The sequence below is a fragment of the Equus przewalskii genome, chromosome 10 (genome assembly GCF_037783145.1).
Source record: "Equus przewalskii isolate Varuska chromosome 10, EquPr2, whole genome shotgun sequence".
Classification (NCBI taxonomy): domain Eukaryota; kingdom Metazoa; phylum Chordata; class Mammalia; order Perissodactyla; family Equidae; genus Equus; species Equus przewalskii.
Window position 1 is genome coordinate 43,137,124 of NC_091840.1, and position 22,295 is coordinate 43,159,418.

At 33.3% G+C, this 22,295-nt stretch overlaps 1 protein-coding gene across 3 annotated transcripts in view; it reads left to right on the top strand.

Annotated features, from left to right (window-relative positions):
• The window catches only part of TAOK1 (TAO kinase 1), a 149,959-nt gene that overhangs the window by 93,454 nt on the left and 34,210 nt on the right, over positions 1-22,295 (top strand). For all 3 annotated transcript variants that reach the window (XM_070562790.1, XM_070562791.1, XM_070562792.1), the window contains 8 exons: positions 3,146-3,217; positions 6,305-6,406; positions 7,730-7,775; positions 8,329-8,425; positions 9,890-10,003; positions 12,914-13,005; positions 18,269-18,362; positions 19,709-19,790. In XM_070562790.1, coding sequence (XP_070418891.1) covers positions 3,146-3,217; positions 6,305-6,406; positions 7,730-7,775; positions 8,329-8,425; positions 9,890-10,003; positions 12,914-13,005; positions 18,269-18,362; positions 19,709-19,790 — 699 coding nt within the window. The remainder of the gene's footprint in view (positions 1-3,145; positions 3,218-6,304; positions 6,407-7,729; positions 7,776-8,328; positions 8,426-9,889; positions 10,004-12,913; positions 13,006-18,268; positions 18,363-19,708; positions 19,791-22,295) is intronic.

The window sequence follows — 22,295 nt, forward strand, 5'->3', positions numbered from 1 at the left end:
GATTGGCCCAGAGCTAGCATCTGTTCCAATGTTCCTCTTTTTACTTGAGGAAGATTCTCCCTGAGCTAACACCTGTGCCAATCTTTCTCTATTTTTTGTATGTGTGATGCTGCCACAGCATGGCTTGATGAGCTGTGTGTAGGTCTGTGCCCAGGATCTGAATCCACGAACCCTGGGCCACTGAAGCAGAGTGTGTGAAATTCACTACACCACTGGGCCGGCCCCCATTTCAACCATTTTTATTTATGTATTTATTTATTTTTAAATTAATTTTTTTATTTGAGGAAGATTAGCCCTGAGCTAACTGCCACCAATCCTCCTCTTTTTGCTGAGGAAGACTGGCCCTGAGCTAACATCTGTGCCCATCTTCCTCTACTTTATATGTGGGACGCCTACCACAGCATGGCTTGCCAAGTGGTGCCATGTTCACACCCAGGATCTGAACTGGCGAACCCTTTGCCGTTGAAGCGGAACATGCGCACTTAACCCCTGCGCTGCTGGGCCTGCCCCAATTGTAACCATTTTTAAATGAACAATTTGTAGTTTCTTTTTGAAGTGATGAAAGTTCAAAAATTGACTGTAGGGGGCTGGCCCTGTGGCTGAGTGGTTAAGTTCGCACGCTCTGGTTCGGCAGCCCAGGGTTTTGCTGGTTTGGATCCTGTACGCAGACATGGCACAGCTCGTCAGGCCATATTGAGGTGGTGTCCCACATGCCACAACTGGAGGGACCCACAAGTAAAATATACAACTACGTACTGGTGGGATTTGGGGAGAAAAAGCAAAAATAAAAAAAAGATTGGCAACAGTTGTTAGCTCAGGTGCCAATCTTTGAGGGAAGAAAATTGTAGTAATGGTTGCATATATCTGTGAATGTACTAAAAACCATTTTATTGTACTGTTAAATTGTACCATTTAATAGCACACTTGTACCATTAAAATGGGTGAATTGTATGGTGTGTAAATTATATCTCAATAAAGCCGTTATAAAAGAAAAGAATTTAGCTATCTAGACCTATTGATTAAAATCAAGGGGCTTAGAGATAGCAGAGAACATTTTGGAAAAGTAAATTCGTTATTTCAAGCAGGACTTAAGTGGATAGATTTGCTTCACCCATTATAATATGTGGTGCAAATTTCCATTAACCAATCCACTAGTAATTGAAATTGCAGTGTCATTAGTTGTTCCCTTGATCCACTTAACAGAGTGTCTTTTTTTTTTTTTTAGCAACTTTGCTGAGATATAATTTACATATGTCCTGTTTTTTAAAAATATTTTTTCATTTTCTTTTTTTTGGTGAGGAAGAGTCGCCCTGGGCTAATATCTGTTGCCAATCTTCTTTTTTTTTTTGCTTGAGTACAATTAGTCCTGAGCTAATATCTGTGCCAATTTTTCTCTATTTTGTTTGTGGGTCTCCACCACAGTGTGGCTGACAAGTGGTGTAGGTCTGCACCTGGGATCTGAACCTGCGTACCCTGGGCCTCTGAAGCAGAACATGCTGAATTTAACCACTACACCACAGGGCCAGCCCTGTGCTGTTTTTTTGAACAAGTTTTTTGAGGTATCAACTATGTACCACAAGTTGACTAATTTTAAGTGTACATTTCAGTGATTTTTATTAAATACGAGGGATTTTTTTCCCTTTTTTTTTTTGGTGAGGAAGATTGGTGGCCCTTAGCTAGTAACATCTGTTACCAATCTTCCTCTTTTTGCTTGAGGAAGATTTTCACTGAGCTAACATCTGTGCCAGTCTTCCTCTATTTTGTATGTGGGCTGCCACCACAGCATGGCTTGATGAGTGGGGTGTAGGTCCACACCCAGGATCCAAACCTGCAAATCCCAGGCTGCTGAAGGAGAGTTCAGGAACCTAACTGCTACACCAGTGGGCCGGCCCCTAAATACGAATTTTGTGGCTGTCACCATTATCTAATTTTAGAACATTTTGGGAATTCAGTAAAGTCTGAATTGAAGATGAGTTCTTCCACAGATGCTTTGAGATTGTTCTGATCCTTCTACTGAACTTATTTTAAATGTTTCATAGCTATTCTTTTGTCTCTTCTTAATGTATATATATTATCAGTTTTTTAAACACATAGAGTTTGGCTCCTTTCCAAAGAGGTATCTATCATACTTCAGTTATGTTATTACTTTTTCAGAATTTCCATAACAGTGATGAATAATAATTGTGATAACATTTTAGCAGTCTTGTCCTAATCCTGATATTAGCAGTTGTTTACAATAGATATGATTTATCAAGTTAGGAATTACCTTTCTAATTTGGGTTTTCTAAGAGTTTGTCCTCCCTGCAATTGGCTACATTTAGCGTTAGGTCCTTCCTGCATTTTCAGCATTTGCGTATATGTGTGTGTGTGTGTTTTTTTCCTTTTGATTTTTTAAAAAATGTGGTAAACTATGAAATTTTTTCCTAGTATCAATCTCTTTTGTATTTCTGTGATTAAGGTATATTTCATCCAAATGAAAGATTCTTTTAATGCCCTGTAGTATTTGGTTTTTCAATTTTATTTAGAATTCTCTTGTCTATATTTAAAAATGAAATTGATACCTAACTTTCTATTTTGTGCTGTCTGTGAGGTTTCAGTTATTGGGTTATACTGCCTTAAATTAATGGGATATCTTTGATTTTTTCCCCCTTATATACTGGAAATTTCCCCTGGTAAAACTATTTTCCACTCAAGACTATTTTAAAGATATTTCATTGGTATTCTTTTCAATCTGCCACCATTGTTTGTTTTGCTTGTATTTTCTTCTTTACATTAGTGTTTTTAATTTATTCTTTCCTGGAAAATTGTCCATTTCATTGAGATTCAAAATTTATTTGCATAGACTTATATGTACTAGTTTTGTTTTGTCTCTTTGTATATAGTACTATTGAAATTTCTATATTCTATATTTTTCTTCTCATTTAGGTCAAAGATAAACTGGCTTTATTTTTCTTTCCAGAGTACCAGCTCCTGGGTAATTTGATAAGTCTTGCTGTATAGTTGTTATTATTTTCTAATGTTCTTTAGAAGTCATTTTGATGTCTTTATTTGACATGGTAGCTTATAAATGCTTTTTTTCCTCAGAGAAATGACTGCTCAGATTTAATCTATTAATTTTTACAATGGTTCTTTCTTTGTTTTTTAGGCACGAGATGTGCGTACCAATGAAGTGGTGGCCATCAAGAAAATGTCATATAGTGGAAAGCAGTCTACTGAGGTAGGTAAAAGTATATTACATTCTTATTAGTGTGTTGGAGAAACATATACTATTTTTAATTGGAGGTAGGTGGGAATTTCTTCAAAAATGTATACATAGAGAGAAGTGTACAAATATTGTGTATAACTTAGTGAATTTTCTTTCACAACTTGAATGTACCCGTTTACCTTGTACCTAGAGCCATAAACAGAACATTACTGGCATTCCCAAAACCTCCCAACTTGCACTCCCTGCTTTTAATTTTTTTAACTATGGTTTAATATATTATGCTGTGTTTATCATAGAGGGATTATCAGTTTGTAAAAAAGTAAACTAGTATAAGATGCATTTGATAGTAAATTATTTTGGATATAACTTTTTTAATGGTTTAGAAATTGTTGAAAGGCTGTTTTAAACAAACTTTAATCAACAAGCATATATAGATAGTCTGCAAAACAGGCAGTGTGTAATAATCTGAAAAGCCAAAAAATACAATTATTGATATTACATTGAGTGTAGTTCAATTTGCTAATATTCTGATTATTTCTTTTCATATTATATGTATTCTTTTTAATTGCATATATTTTATAAAATGTAATCTACTTTCTAAATCTAGAATTTGTCAGTCTTCAATTTTCTTTTTGTTTAATTTTAATTTTTTTTTGGTTTGCTGAGGAAGATTCACCCTGATGTAACATCTGTTGTCAATCTTCCTCTTTTGCTGAGGAAGATTCACCCTGAACTAACATCTGTTGCCAATGTTGCTCTTTTTGTATGTGAGCTACCACCATACATGGCTCCTGACAGATGAGTGGTATAAGTCCACGTCTGGGAACCAAACCTGGGCCCCCAAAGCAGAGCATGCTGAACTTAACCTCTCGGCCACTGGGGCTGGCCCAATTTCAACTATTTTTAGTTGTGGTAAAAGACACGTAACAAAATTTACCATCTTAACCATTCTTAAGTGTACAGTTCATTGGCATTAAGGGTGTTCACTTTGTTGTGCCACCATCACCACCATTCATCTCTAGAACTCTTTTCATCTTGTAAAAGTGAAATTTTGTACCCATTAAGCTATAACGTCCCATTTCCTCCTACCCCAGCCCCTGGAAATTAGCATTCTACTTTCTGTCTCTATGAATTTGATTACTTTAGGTATCTCATGTAAGTCAGATCGTGCAGTATTTGTCCTTTTGTAACTAGCTTATTTCACTTAACATAATGTCCTCAAAGTTCACCAATGTTGTATTATGGGTTTCCTTTTTTAAGGCTGAATAATATTCCTCTGTGTGTGTGTGTGTGTCTATAAAACACCACAGTTTTGGGCTGGCCCTGTGGCAAAGTTTGTGCACTCTGCTTTGGTGGCCCAGGATTTTACCCTTTTGGATCCTGGGCACAGACCTAGCACCACTCAGCAAGCCGTGCTGAGGCGGCATTCCACATAGCAGAGCCAGAAGGACCTACAACTAGAATATACAACTATGTACTGGGGGTGCTTTGAGGAGAATAAGGGGGAAAAAAGGAAGATTGGCAACAGATGTTAGCTCAGGTGCCAATCTAAAAAAAAAATACCTGGGTATACAAATATTTCTTTGAGTCCCTTCTTTCAATACTTTGAATATATGCCCAGAGGTAGATTTGCTGGATTATCCTTTAATTTTTAAAGATTTTGGATTTCCACTTTTTTGGAATTTCTTTATTTTATGGTAAATCTTATTTTTGTGATGATCATACTATGCATATGCTAAGACTGTGATTAGATCACTGTTCCATCATTTTGATACTTAAAAAACTCCTAGAAATATGTAAAAGTCCTAAAAAACTTCATTTCTTACAAGTTTAATTTTATTCACCAGTCTATAGCACACTTTCGAACTAGCTTTAATGGGCAGACTTGTACTATGTTGGAGTCTGTTTGATTAGTGACACCTAAGACAAAAAGTTTCATTTAGGGCGTCATCTTTTCACATCTAATATTAGTGTCCTTCATGGAAGTTGTTTTATGTTGAAGAATACAGCTTTTTGTTTTGTTTTGAGAGTTTGCCTCCCAGAGCGTTCACATTTGAAATTTAAAGCTCATGGAACATTTTCTGAATTTAGCATCTTATATCTTACACATTTTATATAAAACAGTATGAACATATTTTGCTCTATTTTGTTGAGGGCTGGTAAACTAACATAGGAGATATAGGATCTTAAACTCCTAGTACAAAATTCTTAAAGTTTTCTATTTTGCTAGTTCCCCTGCCTTTAGAAATATGGCCCATGTCAGTGGTAAAGCTTGAAAAAAGTAAAACAAGAACAAAAAACAGATTCCTAGTTCCCACCCCATACTTAGTAAGAGAATCTCTGGGTATGGACCCAAGGACCTGTATTTTTAGAGTTCCCTTGGTGCTTCTTAAGAGTAACTATGTTTAGGATATGGCATAAGTGTCTAAAGTTGACATGGAGTAGTTTATGGCCGAAGGATTATCTGTATTTCCTGGTAGTGTCAATGAGAAAGGCTCTTAGTAAAATATGTAGGAAAATGTTTTCATAATGTTGTTTTTTTCTGTGAACTTTCCTATATAATAACTGATTCTTCACTAGCATTTTAGAAAATGTGCATTTAGGAATTTAATTCTCAGAGTAATTACTTCATTTGAGTTTACAAAACAAACAAAACCTTAACATTTGGTAGAAGATATAAGCCAAAAACACCATAGGTGAACTTTATGGTATGTAAATTATATGTCAATAAAGCAATAAGAAAGGGGAAATTTAATTTTGAAGGAAAAAATCTCTAAATATGGTATATAGTTTTCATCAACATGCTTGTGTGATTGTAAAATTGTAATAAGACTCATTGATGATAAATTTCACAAACTAACATTTGTCCTACTTGAATGAAATAATTTTATAAATTATCTAATTGAGTTATAGACGATATGAATGTAATTTCTTTTAAATTTATTATTTTGACATTTAATCTAAATATTACAAATAAAGCAAATTTGTATGTTCTCATTAACCATTCTTAATCTAGTAATTACTTTTTTCTTATGTAACTTTCTAAGGAAAAGCAGCTGTTCATAATTCTTTCCTTTACTCCTTTTTTTCTCCCCACAGAAATGGCAGGATATTATTAAGGAAGTCAAGTTTCTACAAAGAATAAAACATCCCAATAGTATAGAATACAAAGGCTGCTATTTACGTGAGCACACAGCATGGGTAGGTATCTGCCTTCCCCTTGCTGTAATTTTAGTTGGTTTTGGTTTAGAATGAATTAATTCAAGAATGTCTTAAAATGGTTGTGTAAAGCCTTGCAAAAACACCTCGAATTGTTAGTTTATAATGAGAAGGGAAGAGCAGCTTCTCCTAGAACTCCTAGGCAATAAGAGATGATAGAACTTTTTTGCAAGTTTACTGCAGAGATTTAGCTGACCCTTACATGCATGGTAAAATGCGTTTGACCATTTTTTTAGTAATATTATTTGACATGTTTTAGTAGTAGTATTCAAATGATTTATCAGACATTGTGAAAACAACCCTGTTACTCAAGGGTTACCTTGAGTACCTTTTTGACATAGCATAGCTTTTGACATAAATGTATTGTAATCTATTTAACCACGAAGATCTCGGTGAAGTCTCAGTGAATCCTGGTGAAATTTGAACTGATTGTGATTCTTTGGCTGAATAATACTAAAGGTAGAGAATTGAGGCACTTTATTGCAAGAAGTGGAGGTTAATTTTGCCCTCTTGTTACCGTTGAGGAGACAAAATAGTAATCCTGCAATGGTATAGGCACAGTAACTATATCTTTTAAGACAAAGCCTAAATTTTCTTAAACAGGAATTATCCCTTATTTTGAATAATTAATAAGCCGCAACTAATTATCATTTTATATACTGTACTTACATTTGTAATGTTTGGTGCATTTTTATTTAGTTTAATTTTGGTGATGTTGGTGGTGGTACTCCTAAACTTGAGGCTGTGGTTAAAGAAAAAGCAGTGACATTGAGCAGATTACCTCTCTGTCACTTGAGTTTCTCCATCTGTGAAACAAGGATAATAATATGGCCTACCTCATAGGGTGGTTGTGAGGATTAAATCAGTTAATATATATAAAACACCTGGCACATAGGAGGTGCTCTGTGTTTGCTTTAGAAGAAACATTTAAACTATAACCTAAGCTTTGTATATATAGTTCCAGGGGACAGTTTTCTGCTTCCTAACAATTATCAATATTGCTACTATAGGTTAATAGTAACAGAATATATATATTCCTTTATAATTTTAGTTAGTAATTATACATGAAATGCACATCTTATACAAGCGATTGTATGTTGGTGTTATAAAAGATTAATGTATCATTGGTTTAACTTTATGCATTTAACAAATTGCTCACTACATAAATAGTTATTTATTAAGGTAAACGATGATTAGAGTTTGCTTTATTTCAAACAGTCTTCTTGATCTTCTTGGTGAATTTATCTCAAATAGAATCTTTTTAATAATATATTTTAATGCTTTATAATTTTTCTTCCCATGTAGCTTGTAATGGAATATTGTTTAGGATCGGCTTCAGATTTACTGGAAGGTAGGTTTCCTTTAATTATTAAGGGAAAAAAGTATTAGCAAAATAAAATGAGAGTTCAGTAAGAGATTTCCTAAATAATGTAAAAATTTTTCAGAAAGAGTAAAAACTTTAACCTTTTCTAGATTCTCAGCATGGTAGGCACTATCCTCCTTAAATATTATGTAGCAGCATAAAATAGGTGAATTTTCTCTCATTATGGCTTAAGTATTTTTCTGTATGCGTGGTCATTCAGCTTGATCTGTTGCTTCTTTTCAAAATTAAGACGTGAGAATAAAGGGATACTTATCTTTTGTTACTTTTGTTTTTATAATCACTAAATGATTGTTAAATGTTGTTAGCTTAGAGGAAAATTGGCTGTGAACTATACTTTAACAGCTAGGCACAACTTTATACTAGTTATAAAGTTCAGTAGCCTTGTTTTGTTATCTTCTTGAAATTCCTTCTTGCTAAATGTTAGTTTTTAAAAGTTGCCTCATATATTAGATAATGTATATTTATTTTTTTAATAAAAATATTCTGTAATAATTATTTTCAAATAAACTTTTATTTTAAGTTCACAAAAAGCCATTACAGGAAGTGGAAATAGCAGCAATTACACATGGTGCTCTCCAGGGATTAGCCTACTTACATTCTCATACTATGATCCACAGGTAAGCACCTTGAAAATTATCATACATTACCAAGGAAATGACTTGTTGCATTTATCAAGCCTGGAACTTATTAACTCTGAAATTTTTGTTGGTTATAGCCAATCTTATAAATATTTTTTAGATTGTCCATGCTTTAATAAGAACATACTACTACACTTGATCTCTTTGTTTAGGATAATTTTTATCTTTGTCTACACATGCTGCTGGGCTTTCTGAAGTCTGTGCACTTTATAGATTTGTGGTAGAAATTTAATTGTAGAATCATTTGATTTGTGAAATGGAAAGGACATTAGAGATTATGTAGTCTTACTTTTTTCACTTTACTTATGAAGAAACTGATGCCTCAATTTGTGAATAATTTCCCTAAATTTACAAAGCCAGATAGATTAAACTACAACCAAACCTAGATCTTTTGTATTCCTGGTAACTGATAATGCCACATTTGTTCCACTGATTCCGTGACATGGACAAATAAAAGCTGCTTAAGACTCTTTATGCTTTTGAGTATTAATCCTTGATAATGGATGGTAACTTTAAACTATTTTGTAATGCATTTTTAGCTTTGGTATTGATTTTGCATGTTTTAAAAGGAAATTAGCACTTTTATGTCATATATGAGAAAAGTCCACATGCTAGTAAATAAGTGAATGGAAGAGTTGGAATTAAAACCTAAGGTTTTCTCGACTTCAAAATACCTCTCTCTTTAAAAAACAAGTGGAAGGAAAATAGATTAATTTAGTATTATATCCATTACAATACTATAGTAAGTATTGACTAGTGCTTGGAAATTTAGTTTTTCTTTTTTTGAAAAATTAAGTGTATGTTGTGGTGCCCATTGGACATACCATCCCTTTATATAAATATTCATGGTTTTGTTAGTTTGCATGGATAGTATTGTTTGCCGATTTAGAAAAGTAAGCTTGAAAGTAAATTTGAGATTGTTGATATTACCTTATCCATATGTTTCAGTTTTTGTTTCATCTTTAGTTAGGAGAACTATCCTAAGATTTGGAAAAATTGTGTGAATAATCCTTTTAAAAAAAAGCAAATTTGGGGCATGAGGAGTTTTTTTTGTTTTGTTTTTTACATTACATGGAGTACTCAAATCTTAAAATTATGAAGGACTGGTCAGCTAATTAAATTCTATTTTTAAAACGAATATTTCTACCAGTAAAAAGGAACTCAGATATAGACTATATGCTCCAATTGTCTGATTTTCTCTCTTTTGTTTTTTACTGCTATTTTGTTTTCTCTTTTATAAAATTGTTACTATATATTTATATCAATTCAGTATTTTTTGTTTTCTAGTTTGGATCTTAATTCTCATGATCCCAGTTGAGAGATTATCCTAGGACTTAACTATTTTTGATTTTTCCTTCCCTATTTTACAAATTTTTGAGTTTTATCAGTTTGAACACAATCTAATGAAGGAAAGAAATAATTTTCTGTGTTCCTTAAACCCAGAGATATTAAAGCAGGAAATATCCTTCTGACTGAACCAGGCCAGGTGAAACTTGCTGACTTTGGATCTGCTTCTATGGCATCTCCTGCAAATTCTTTTGTGGGAACGCCATATTGGTAAGAATAATTCTGTCTGGTATCCTCATAATTGAAATATGCAGTGTGTGGTTGCACTTTTTTCAGATGTCTTATCATTTTCCTAGAAATATAATGCTATTTTTGACATTTTAACTTTAAGCTTTATAGTTAGTTTCAGATATAGATTTGGAGTGCTGCCCTTGCATCTCCTGTTTTTTTATTTGTCCCCCCCATCATATATTGGGTGTGAGAGTGAAAAAATTCAATAAAAATTCAAGTGGGGAGAAGAGAGAAATGCTAAATGGAAGTTTGTGTGTTTTCTTCTTTTTTTTTCCCTGAAGAAGATTTGCCCTGAGCTAACATCTGTTGTAAGTCTTCCTCTTTTTGTATGTGGGTTGCCACCATCGCATAGCCACCAATGAATGGTGTAAGTCCTCACCTGGGAACCGAACCTGGGCCGCTGAAGCAGAGCGTGCTGAATTTAACCACTAGGTCATGGGACTGGCTCCCTTGTGTTTTTTCTTTAGATTTATTTTTATTATGGATCAGTGATCTTCAGACTAAGAATACCTGAAGACTAGTAGCTGATTTGGAGTTTCTAATTTTGTTTTGTTTTCATTTTTTATTATGGAAAACTTCAAATATGCATAAAAGTAGACAAAAGTATAATGAAGCCTTACATACTGCTCACTCAGCCCAACAACATTATCCTATAGCCAGTCTTGCCCTATGTATTCACTCTTCTCACCCATTTCCTCCCCCACCCAGTTATTTTGAAGCAAATTCTAGACATCATCCAATTTTGTCCATAAATAATTCAGTATTAATGTCTACAATTTGAAGGGAATGATTTTCTAGATCTTCAGCTTCCATGTGTCCTCTTACCTGTGTATGCTGAGAGTGGTGCCTTAGGTCCACTACATCTTTTCTACCTACCTTTCAAATCTCCTTTCTCTCTCTTTATAAAAGAAAGGCTTCTTATGCATCCTGAATATTACAGTAATCCATTGCTCTGGGTTGTAAAAGCCTCAAAGCAGCACCTGAGGGAATATATAGCACGTCGGAAATATTGAAGAGTCAGGACACAAACTGTTAGTAGGGCCTTGTGCGTTTCCAGTCATGTCCCTTTCCTTCCTTTTACTCCTTGCTGTTTCTTTCTCCCCAATTATCTTCCCTCCCTTCTTTTTTTCTAGTATAAAATTCGTATCTGAGATGGTTGTCATGGAGACATATTAACATGTTATTTGCATTGAAAAATGAAGTCAGGCTTTCTGAGAGAGAGCGATTCTGATTTGACTGATTGGTGTGACCATGAAAACCTACTTTGCTAAATTAGTGTTCTTAACAGATTGAATGAGCTAATTTTGCAGCTCCAAGTTTTAAATATCTTTTAAGCACATTTAGATGTCAACTAAAAAATGCGTAAGGCAGTACATAGTTTTTATAAATTCATTGGAGGTAAGTGAGTAAAAGAATTTGAAGACCACTTCTCTAGATGACCAAAAATTTCTTATTTAGAACCCAAGTTTAGGTAGAGTCCACCTCCCTTCTGTAAAAAAGGGTTCTGTAAGCAAATAATATCTCTTAATGATTCCCCTCTTTAGAAATTAATGATGATTATTAGATATACAAAGGCCCTGGAAAGTTCTGCAATAAAAAACAAATTACTTGCTTAACTTAGTAATTTCCCAAAGTTATTTTAACATCTTAAAGAACACATTGGAATCACCCTGTTATTCACAGTTGAAGGTTTACTTTATGTACATATTTGTTAATTTGTATATAGTGAATTTGGATGACAGGAACTATTGTACATGTTTATATGTCTTTATACACACATACACATTGGGGTGCCTGGTACAATCTTATTGAAGTAGTCAGCAGCTGTTGTAAGTGCCTATCTGTGCTTAAGACCAACTACAAATGAAGTGTAAGGTAAAGTACCATTAAGAATGTTAGATTCAATGACATGGGTGGACCTTGAGGGTATTATGCTAAGCGAAATAAGTCAGATGGAGAAAGACAAGTACCGTATGATTTCACTCATATGTGGAAGATAAACACACACACACAGATACAGAGAACAGATTGGTGGTTACCAGAGGGCAGTGGGGGGGGGGGGAGGGTGAAAGGGGTGAAGGGGCACATTTATATGGTGACGAATGGCAACTGGACTTTTGGGTGAACACAATGTAGTTGATACAGAACCTGAAATATGATGTATGCTTGAAATTTATATAATGTTATAAACCAATGTTACCTCAATTAAAAAAGAAAGAAAGAAAGCCAGACTCCCCCCACCCCCTGCCCCAAAAGAACTTTACACTCTAGTTGAAGACATGAATTAGTGTTTCATCTTATAACCAAGACGCCTGTAAGGTTGATCATTGTGACTGTTTTAGTTATGAGCAGCCCTAGCCACTTTTATCACGAAACACTATTCTTACTTGAAAGAAAGATGGACAAACTGATTATTCATTGTTGGTTATCGTGGCAGATATTTTCTCCAATAAATGGAGTGAGCTTGTCACTTCAAGGAAAACAACTGATGGTATTCAGTGCCAATGACAGAATTCCATCTTTCAAGCAAAAATCAGACTTGTGCAATGGGATTCTGAGACCAGATGTTTGAGGACCACTGGCCTAAAGGATATACAGTATATACAGATATAGAATACAGCCCTGTTCTGGGGTATCATTTCTTTAGGATGCTATATATATATATATATGGTCATGACAAATGGTGAGAATGAGTCTCACACTATATACGCAATGGTAACTATTTACCTCACAATCTGTAATGCATTTATTCCTCATTATAAACATTCTTATGTCCACATGTATTGTCTGGAATTCACATAGATGTTCTCTATGTAGATGTTTGTTACATTTTTAAAGAATAGTATACTTTTTTTTTTACTTTAATTTAAATGACATTTTATGTTTTAGGATGGCCCCAGAAGTAATTTTAGCCATGGATGAAGGACAGTATGATGGCAAAGTAGATGTATGGTCTCTTGGAATAACATGTATTGAACTAGGTAAGCACTGTTCTTTATTACTCTGTAGTAAGTTTTGATTAATGTTCTACCTCAATTTCTGTACCAAATTACAGCTGTTTATTTTTTATGTCAGTTACTAAGGGGAACAGTAAATATATTAAAGTTTTCAATTTGGTTATCTGTTAATTTTTATATATATTGGGTTAGGTATATTATATTTGCTCTGTTAAATTAGGTCTAAAATAATTTTCTACTATGGTATTAAGTTTGGGGTATCTATGTCTAACGTTAATGAGTATTTGTTAAACATCTAAAATATGTCTATGATTACTAGATTTACCATCTATAGAAGATCTCTAAAGCGTTCGTGACTTATCTCTACCTACGATACTTATTACTTTGAGTTAGGTATGAGAATTAGATGTCAGGCTGCACACCGTATTATAACAGTTTGATTTTATGTACACATTTTATTCCGTTACCCATAAATGGAACCATGTCTAAGGCAGTGGACCATCATAACTTTAACTTTCCATTGTAAGTGAGCCAGGTGGGTAACTGAAGTATTGCAGTAATTGAAGATGATGGCCGTCTTCTTGCTCTTGATTCCCCAGGCTTCTCCACACCAGCCCAATATTCTTTCCTTTTTTTCTTCTTAAAAGAATATTCCATTAAACTTTATTTAAAAGTGGGAAATATTGGGAATATTTAATCGAACCATTCTAGGATTGAAAATAACACATTAAAAGTAAAATCCATGTGTAATTTTGATGAGTCATTATCAACCTGGGTTTGTCAGTAGTTTCTAAAATAAATAGGTAAATGAGGTAAAATAAAGCTTGCTTATCATTTAACAGTAGATGAATATTGTAATTTCCATTACAACCAGACTGTTTCTGTTTTACAATCTAATATTTTTCCAAAACAATGTAATCTTTAAATATTTTCACTTTTATTGGAATTCCTACATTAACTATTCCCTTCAAGCTCTGTATGGTCATATTTATTTTAAAGTTTGACATCAGCAAACAGATTTGGAGATTACCATAATGTCATTCTCTTCTGATCTCTGGGTCTCAATTTGAGGTATCTTTAATTGTCTTAAACTCTATTCTTTTACTCTTAATTTTTCTTCCTACTGGTCAATCCTAGTTAATTTCTTAAGAAACCTGGGTATAAATGTAGAGGAGCTGGTTAATGTACTCTGCCCATGGATGTTTTTATATATTTGTGCTGGCTGATGCGTACATGTGCCCCTTGGTGATAGTGAAATTATATTAATGGTCCTGTTACATATCATTGATATATTTTAATATTCATTTGATCAGAAAGTATTCATTGGCTAATTGTACTGCTCGGAAAGAAATCTGTGTAAACTCTGCAGTTTCTATGAAATGGCTTCTTGTTTTTCCAGGCTTTCTTGCTCTTTTTATTATAGTTCATAAAATAGAATTTCTTCACAAATAAGCATTTTTGTGCTTAATAAAGCAACTTCAGAACATTGAAAAAAAGCAGTGACTGACTGCTTTTAGATAATTTTAAATGAGTGAGACATTTTAAAGAAATTCTCTTAAAAATTTTAGGCATGCATTTGGCATCTTCAACTTTCATAGTCTTTCATGATCGCTTTTTAAAATTTTACTTAGAAATGTTTTGAATTATGAAGTACTGAGTCAGCAACTATATTTTAAGCTTGTTTCTGGTTCCAAGGGAAAGGTCTAGAGTAGCACAGGCTAATAAAACTTTCTGTGATGATAGAAATGTTCCAAATCTGCATGGCTTTTGAGCACTTGAAATGTGGCTCATGTGACTGAGGAATTGAATTTTACATTTTATTTCATTTAAATAAATTTGTATTTAAAAAGTCACACGTGGCTAGTGGCTACCGTTAGACAATACAGGTCTAGGGTCGTGATTTTCAATGTAAATTAGATTTGCAATCTTGGGAAATATATCTGTTATATACTTTTCTAATTCAAAATAGTTAAGGATACTGAATTAAAGCAAACTGTTTTTTATTAACTATTTCAAACTATTTTCTGTAGGTAAGAGAACAAATTTAAATCAATTGTACTATCTTTGGTTTTGATAAATATAGTTCTAAATAAATATGACTCTTTCATACTTGGTTATCATAAATGTTGAAAGAACTTGGTTATGTGTTATGACCAAGAAGTAAAACTGTCCCTGTTTGCAGATGGCATGATATTATATATGGAATACCCTAAAGACTCTGCCAACAAACTGTTAAAACTAATAAACAAATTCAGTAAAGTTGCAGTATACAAAATGAGTATACAAAAATCAATTGTGTTTCTCTACACTGAAAACAAACAATCAAAAAGAGAAATTAAGAAAACAATCCCATTTACAATTGTGTCAAAGAGAATAAAATACCTACGAATAAATTTAACCAAGGAGGTGAAAGACTTGTACACTGAAAACTATTAAGACATTGATGAAAAAAATTGAAGAAGACACAAATAAATGGGAAGATATTCCATGCTTCTGGACTGGAAGAATTAATATTGTTAAAATGTTGATACTACCCAAAGCAATCTACAGATTCAGTGCCATCCCTATCAAAATTCCAATGACATTTTTCACAAAACTAGAACAAACAATCCTAAAATTTGTGTGGAACCATGAAAGACCCCCAATAGCCAAAGCAATCTTGAGAAAGAAGAACAAAGCTGGAGGCATCATGCTTCTTGATTTCAAACTATATTAGAAAACTGTAGTATCAAAACAGTATGATATTGGCATAAAAACAGACACATAGATCAATAGAACAGAATAGAGAATCCAGAAATAAACCCACACGTGTGTCAATTAATTTATGACAAAGGATCCAGGAGTATACAATGGGGAAAGGACAGTCTCTTCAATATATGGTGCTGGGAAAACTGAAGAGCCACATGCAAAAGAAGGGAATTGGGCCATTATCTTATACCATACACAAAAATCAACTCAAAATTTAATTTTACAGAAGCAGTCTACGCTTTTGGATGGAGACATTTTAGAAACCTGTACAAGATAATAAGGAGTAGGATCTCTAACTTTTTAAAAAATAAATTTAGTTTGAATCATATTAGTTTCATAGTAGCTTATAAGAATTTGAGATAGAAAGTGTCAGTTGAATCCACCAAAGTCTACCACATTTTAGATTTGGTAAATCTTTTCTATATTTTTTAGCTGATAAATTCAGTGTTTTTTGACAAAATTGAGAGATGTTAAATTTTATAGTAAGTGACAAAATCAAAAAGCATATTCCATGGGCTGGTCTGGTGGCGTAGTGGTTAAGTTTGTGTGCTCTACTTCGGTGGCCCAGAGTTCACAGTTTTGGATCCCGGGTGTGGACCTAGCACCGTTTGTCAAGCCACACTCTGGTGGCATCCCACATAAAATAGAGGAAGGTTGGCACAGATGTTAGCTCAGGGCCAGTCTTCCTCACACACACACAAAAGCACACACAAAAGTTTGATTTATTGATGGTACACCATTAAAAAAAATTTAAGTACGTTAATAAATTATAATGGAAATACAAGTTATTTCATTCATTCAGAATTTCTTTAATAACCCCTTCCGCTTCCTAAACTACTCAGTCTTAAAGCCATTAGGTAGGACAATGTAAGGTAGGTGTCCATGCCAGCTGGTGAGCCATGGTAGCCCAGGGTGGAGTGTCAGAATCATGTGAGTACAGGAGGGAGTTCCCACAGACGAATAGCCATGTATGTTCAAACAGAATCTAATGAGGGTATCTATGCAAAGAGGCAGTCAGGTTTGGACATTCAGAGCCCTAGTGTGATCACTAAGGCATTCATACACAGAAGTGGCTCAGCATGGGATATCAGAGCCTAGGTAGGGTGAGGAGGTGACAACAGGGAAAGTGTCCTATTATATAGGGTCAGAGCCGAAGGAAAACATTCATATCTGAGGGTGGCCTGACAGAGTAGCAGTGCCTGATCAAAAGGAAGAGGGCTTCCCTCATGAGGACTAATAAGGAGAGCCTCACTGCAGAGAAGTGACCCGATTTGAGTGAGGTATCAGAAACTGAGTAGATGAAGAGGATGTTCACCCTGTAGAGTGACTTGGAATGGTGTTTCAAAACTTGAGCAGAGAAATGGGGCATCTGCTCAGGAGAGAGGGTGGTGGCATAGATGGGAGATTGGTTACGTACAGGGGAAACTTATCAAATTAGAAAATATATTAAGAATAAAGAGAGCGAGGTTTCTCATTGTCAAAGAAGGGTGTTGCAAATAATGGAAAGAGAGAACGCTAGAATAAATACTAAGGTATTGGGTTGGATCTGAGAGATTTCAATGAACTCAATTGTTTTCAATTAACAAATATAGTTGTTTAATGTGCATGTCTGTATATAAATGTAGTGTGTATATGTGTGTGTTCCCTAACTGTCCACTGAGAGGATCTAAGAGCAGTGACACCTCAGTAGCAGTGAGCATACCTACTGCCATGGCTCCTTGGAGAAATGGTTGATCCAGTGTCTGGAGTAGGGAGAGTACAAGATGACCCTGGAACATCTTAGTGTGCCAGAAAGCAAGGAAGTGATCAAGGAGTGATGGCAATGTCAAAAAAACAGAAGCCAGCACAAAAAGGTTCTTACTGCTCAAATGTGAGGCAATTTGAACATCAAAATAAGTGATAGTAGCAGATTATAATTTATTAAATAAAATAGAAACCTACAAGTCCATATGATAAATTTAAAAAATAAAATGAAAGTTTTTTGAAAAACAGGATGTTTATATAAATTTAAAATATCTTCTCATAAAACACTTATTAATTACAAAGGAAAAAGAGAAACTTTACCATGTAGAAGCGTGGCAGACTTGCCTAAATTGATCGAAGTGAACACCAGTCAATAACAGCACCATTTGAAATCATGCACCACCTCATAGAATACATTGAGAAAAATATAACATTTACTTCTGTGATATTCCTGCCAAAGATGTATAACCCAAATTTAATCATAGGACAAACCTAAACTGAGGGACAGTCAAGAGTCTTGTATACTTCAAAATTATCAAGGTCATGACTTCAACTTTAGTAGAATGTTCTTGTTTATAAGAAATACACACTACAGTATTTAGGAGTGGTGGGGCATTAAGTCAGCAATTTACTCTAAATTGATTCACTTGAAAAAGTTCTTTGAACTCCAGTTCTAATTTTTTTTTGCTAAGTTTGAGATTATTAAAAAAAATCAAACTTAGCAATACTTGTGTGCCCCTGTATAACAGGCACATATTTTAACAGGAAAGTTTTCTTTCTCTTTTTTTTTCAATAGCGGAAAGGAAGCCTCCTTTATTTAATATGAATGCAATGAGTGCCTTATATCACATAGCCCAAAATGAATCCCCTACACTACAGTCTAATGAATGGTAAGTATTGGTAAAAGATATGTTACTCAACATTGTATAAATTAAATGCTTTTCATAATGTTATCAAAATGATTTCAATGATTTCAAAATGTATTTACCTGAAGAAATATTAAAATGGGTTTATTGTACCCTTATATCATGTTTATCTTTATTATGTCTGTTTTTCATAGCATGTATATAACTCAGTTCAGATTGGATAGATGATACCACATAGAAGCAAAAAATATTTCTTTTTATAAAAATTTATATTTTATTTTTTCTTTGAACTTTAGAAACATATAACCCTGATTATTAACAAATAGCACAATTTAAACATTAATATTTTATTATTAAAATATATCGATAGCCACACCTGTAGTGATATTTTGTTGGGGAATGATTTATAATTTATATGGGATATGAAAATTTGTATTTATATGGTAAAATGATTTGATTTATCAGAATTACCAGATAATCCATAACTTTGGGATTGTTCTGATTTTTATTATGATATTTATTATTCAGAATGCTCTGATGTTTGTTCTCCTACTGCTTCCTTAATTTCATAAAATTAAGTTCATTCATGTATAGAAGTTTATGGAGAACAGATTAACAATTTTAGAAAACTAGGATTTTTATCAGTGATAGAAAATTTTTGTGGGAAATTAATTCCTCAGGTGTGTCTAGCATTTGAAAAATTCTAGGGAAATATCTAGCATATTTAATAAATACTTTAAAGTTCACAAGTAGATACATGAATTAGGGGTACTTTATTTTTTTAATGATTACATAGTTGAGACACATTCCTAGGCCTTTGCTACTTATGTAGAGGCATAAGAGGAATCTTTTGGAACAGAGTTTAGTATTATGGTACATATAAGTAATAAATGTACTAATCACAGACTGTCTTTACACTGTGTAGATACTCCCTACAAAGCAAATAGAGTGATATTTTGAAACATGCTATATGTAGAAGAAGATCCAAGGGGCAAATAAGAAAGAGAGCTGGCATAGAGAAAAAAAAACAAAATTGAGAGGAATGTTATCTTAGATTTGAGTGCAAAAAAGAAAAACATTGGCTTCCTTAATTTTGCCTCAATATGGAATGAGTTGTGATGTTTAAATACATGGGAGCAGGATTTTTAAATAATCTGTGCAAGTTTATCTTTGGAAAATGGTAGAGATTCATTGGTTGTTTAAGATATCTTTTCATAAACTTATATGAGATATCTAATATGTCATGTCTGCTTTTTCTTTTATCATTTCTTTTCCATCACCCCTCCCACCAATAGGCACATGCCTTGATTTTTAGATGTGTTTTTAAAGGAAATAGCAATATGTTCACCTGATACTTTCCTTTACAATAGGTCTGATTATTTTCGCAACTTTGTAGATTCTTGCCTCCAGAAAATCCCTCAAGATCGCCCTACATCAGAGGAACTTTTAAAGGTCAGTTCTATTATACTTGAAGTCTGTTTTCTACCCCTAAGAGATTATTTTAAAGAATGTGTTTTATTCTTCTTAGATTCTGAATCAGTATTAAGTATGCTGTACTAATTTTTACCAAAATACTAATTTTATATGCTGTTCTGTCTTGGAACTTTTCTTTGGTGCTGAGTTTTTTATTTGTTTTTTCAAAATTGACCAACTCCCTTTACCATGTCTGAATAGAATATATAGTTAAATATTCAAAATAGTATGAAATGGCTAAATTTTTATATGCACAAGAATATATTCACGAGTTATAATTATGTTTTAATTCATAGGGAATAATGTCATTTCAAAGTTGGTGAAACATAGTTTAGCTTTGGATCTAATTTTTATATCTACCCTACTTTATGTATTGATCTCTCCTATATTAAAATAATAGGAAAAAAGGGGAAACTATGTGTAATATATTTACATAAATATTCTGGGAGGAAGGACATTTCAAAAGAAATTGTTAAAAATAGCTATCATACTTGTGTTTCCTTTTTGGAAATAGATTTTTCTAACTTAGCAATGAAAATATTTTTTAAATTATGTAAATCCTATTCAGTTTTCAGTAGGTTTGATTGCCTAATTTAAATACGTGATTGGTATATGCTTTTTGTTCTCAAAAATTTGTTTTTTCATTTGGAGCTTGACCATCTTATTAATAGCAATACTAGTGTTGTTGAACTTAATATAGTTCTTAAAGCATCTAGATAAGGCAATAGTAAGTAGGCCTTGACTGTATCTCTTCGTGACCCTAAGGAATCTTGTTAATTTTTCATTATAAGATTTAAGTAGACTATTTTTAGATGAGTGTTTTAGAATTTCAAGAAGTTTAGTTTGTTTTCACCAACACACATCAGTTAAAGATACAAAGAAATTGAAAGGATCATATATATTTGATAGTATTATTTGCAGCCACAGTATGTAGAAGAGCAATATAAAGATTCCGTAATACTTGGGGAATTCTAGGCAGTAAGCTCACTCATAGTCTCAAACTGAATGCCTGAATGAATAGGTACTCAGAATAGCAACAAAGGTTTAGTATAGCTAGGAATTAGGTTAGTGAAAAATAAACAAGATCTATATTTAAAAAACTATCAAACTTAGAAATATGAGATATATTATTTTTGGGGAGGAAGACTTAACATTGTACATAATGGTACCTACCAAGCTAAAGCTCAGTAAAAGGGAAGAATGTAACTGGCTTCTTACACTTGTCTAATATAATCATGTATAACTTACAGGTATACATTCTGAGAAATGCATCATTAGGTGATTTTGTCGTTGAGCAAACATCATAGACTATACTTAAACAAATCCTGATGGTATTACCTACTGCACACCCAGGCTATGTGGTACTACTCTTATGGGACCATTGTCATGTATGTGGTCTATTGTTGACCAAAAAGTTTTTATGTGGCACACGATTGTGTAGGCAAAAGGAGCTCTTTGATAATAACTCAACCCACCAGGGCCAGGTATTTGGCCTTTGGTGATTAGATCCCACGTCTGCATGTAGTATTCATTTACCTGGTCCATAGTATTTGCACAGCCTTATTGGAAATGATAGGAAGTATCAAGTGCTTCTTTCCCTTTGGCCTAATTATATTACAATCATAGTCCATCATAGATTTAAAAAAATTAATAAGTTTTTAAAATGTATGAAGCTGTTTATCTCAGAATTCGAAATTGGAAATAACTATCCAGAATTAGGGTAATGGTTAAAATAATTTTTGCATAAACATTTGATGAAATATTCTATAGATATTATGTTTTTGAGTTCGAAATAACATAATACTTATGACAGTGAAAGTAGAATACAGTTATCATATAGTTCCAGCTCTTTGGATAGAAAAGAAATGTTTGAGCTAACAAAAAAGATGAAAGTGTTCTAAGAATTCAAGAGCATCTCATGAACTCAAAGCAGAAGGTGTCTTAATGCAATCTATGTGCTAACTATGTATCTACAAAAGAAAATCTGTACATAGAAAATTTCTGAAAAGAAATATATCAAAATGAAACAGTGATAATTCTAGTGGTGAAATTCTTCTTTCTACTTTTCTGTTTTTGATAAAGTTAAACTTTATTAAAATTTGGTGGGAAAAATCACTAATAATATAATGGCTTTTAGTCAGCAGCTAGTGTTTTGTGAAGAGTGTTGCCTATGCAACATATGAAGGAACCTATAATATCCAAGTTTATGTTACATAAACCACCATCAGTAAATACATTCCTGTCGAAATCTCATATAACTCAGAACTAAATGTGCCTTTTCTATGAAATCAGCAGTTGCAGGAATATGTAAACTTTTATTTAGCCTTTATTTACAGCTCTAATTGGACTTAATTCTTAGTGTTTAATTAGACCCTTTGATTTCAACTCTACATTTTCAGTTGGCCAATAAAAGTATCATGTTCAAAGTTTTTATAAAATGTACAGGCATAGTTATGTAGGCACTGAGTATATATCTGTAAATAA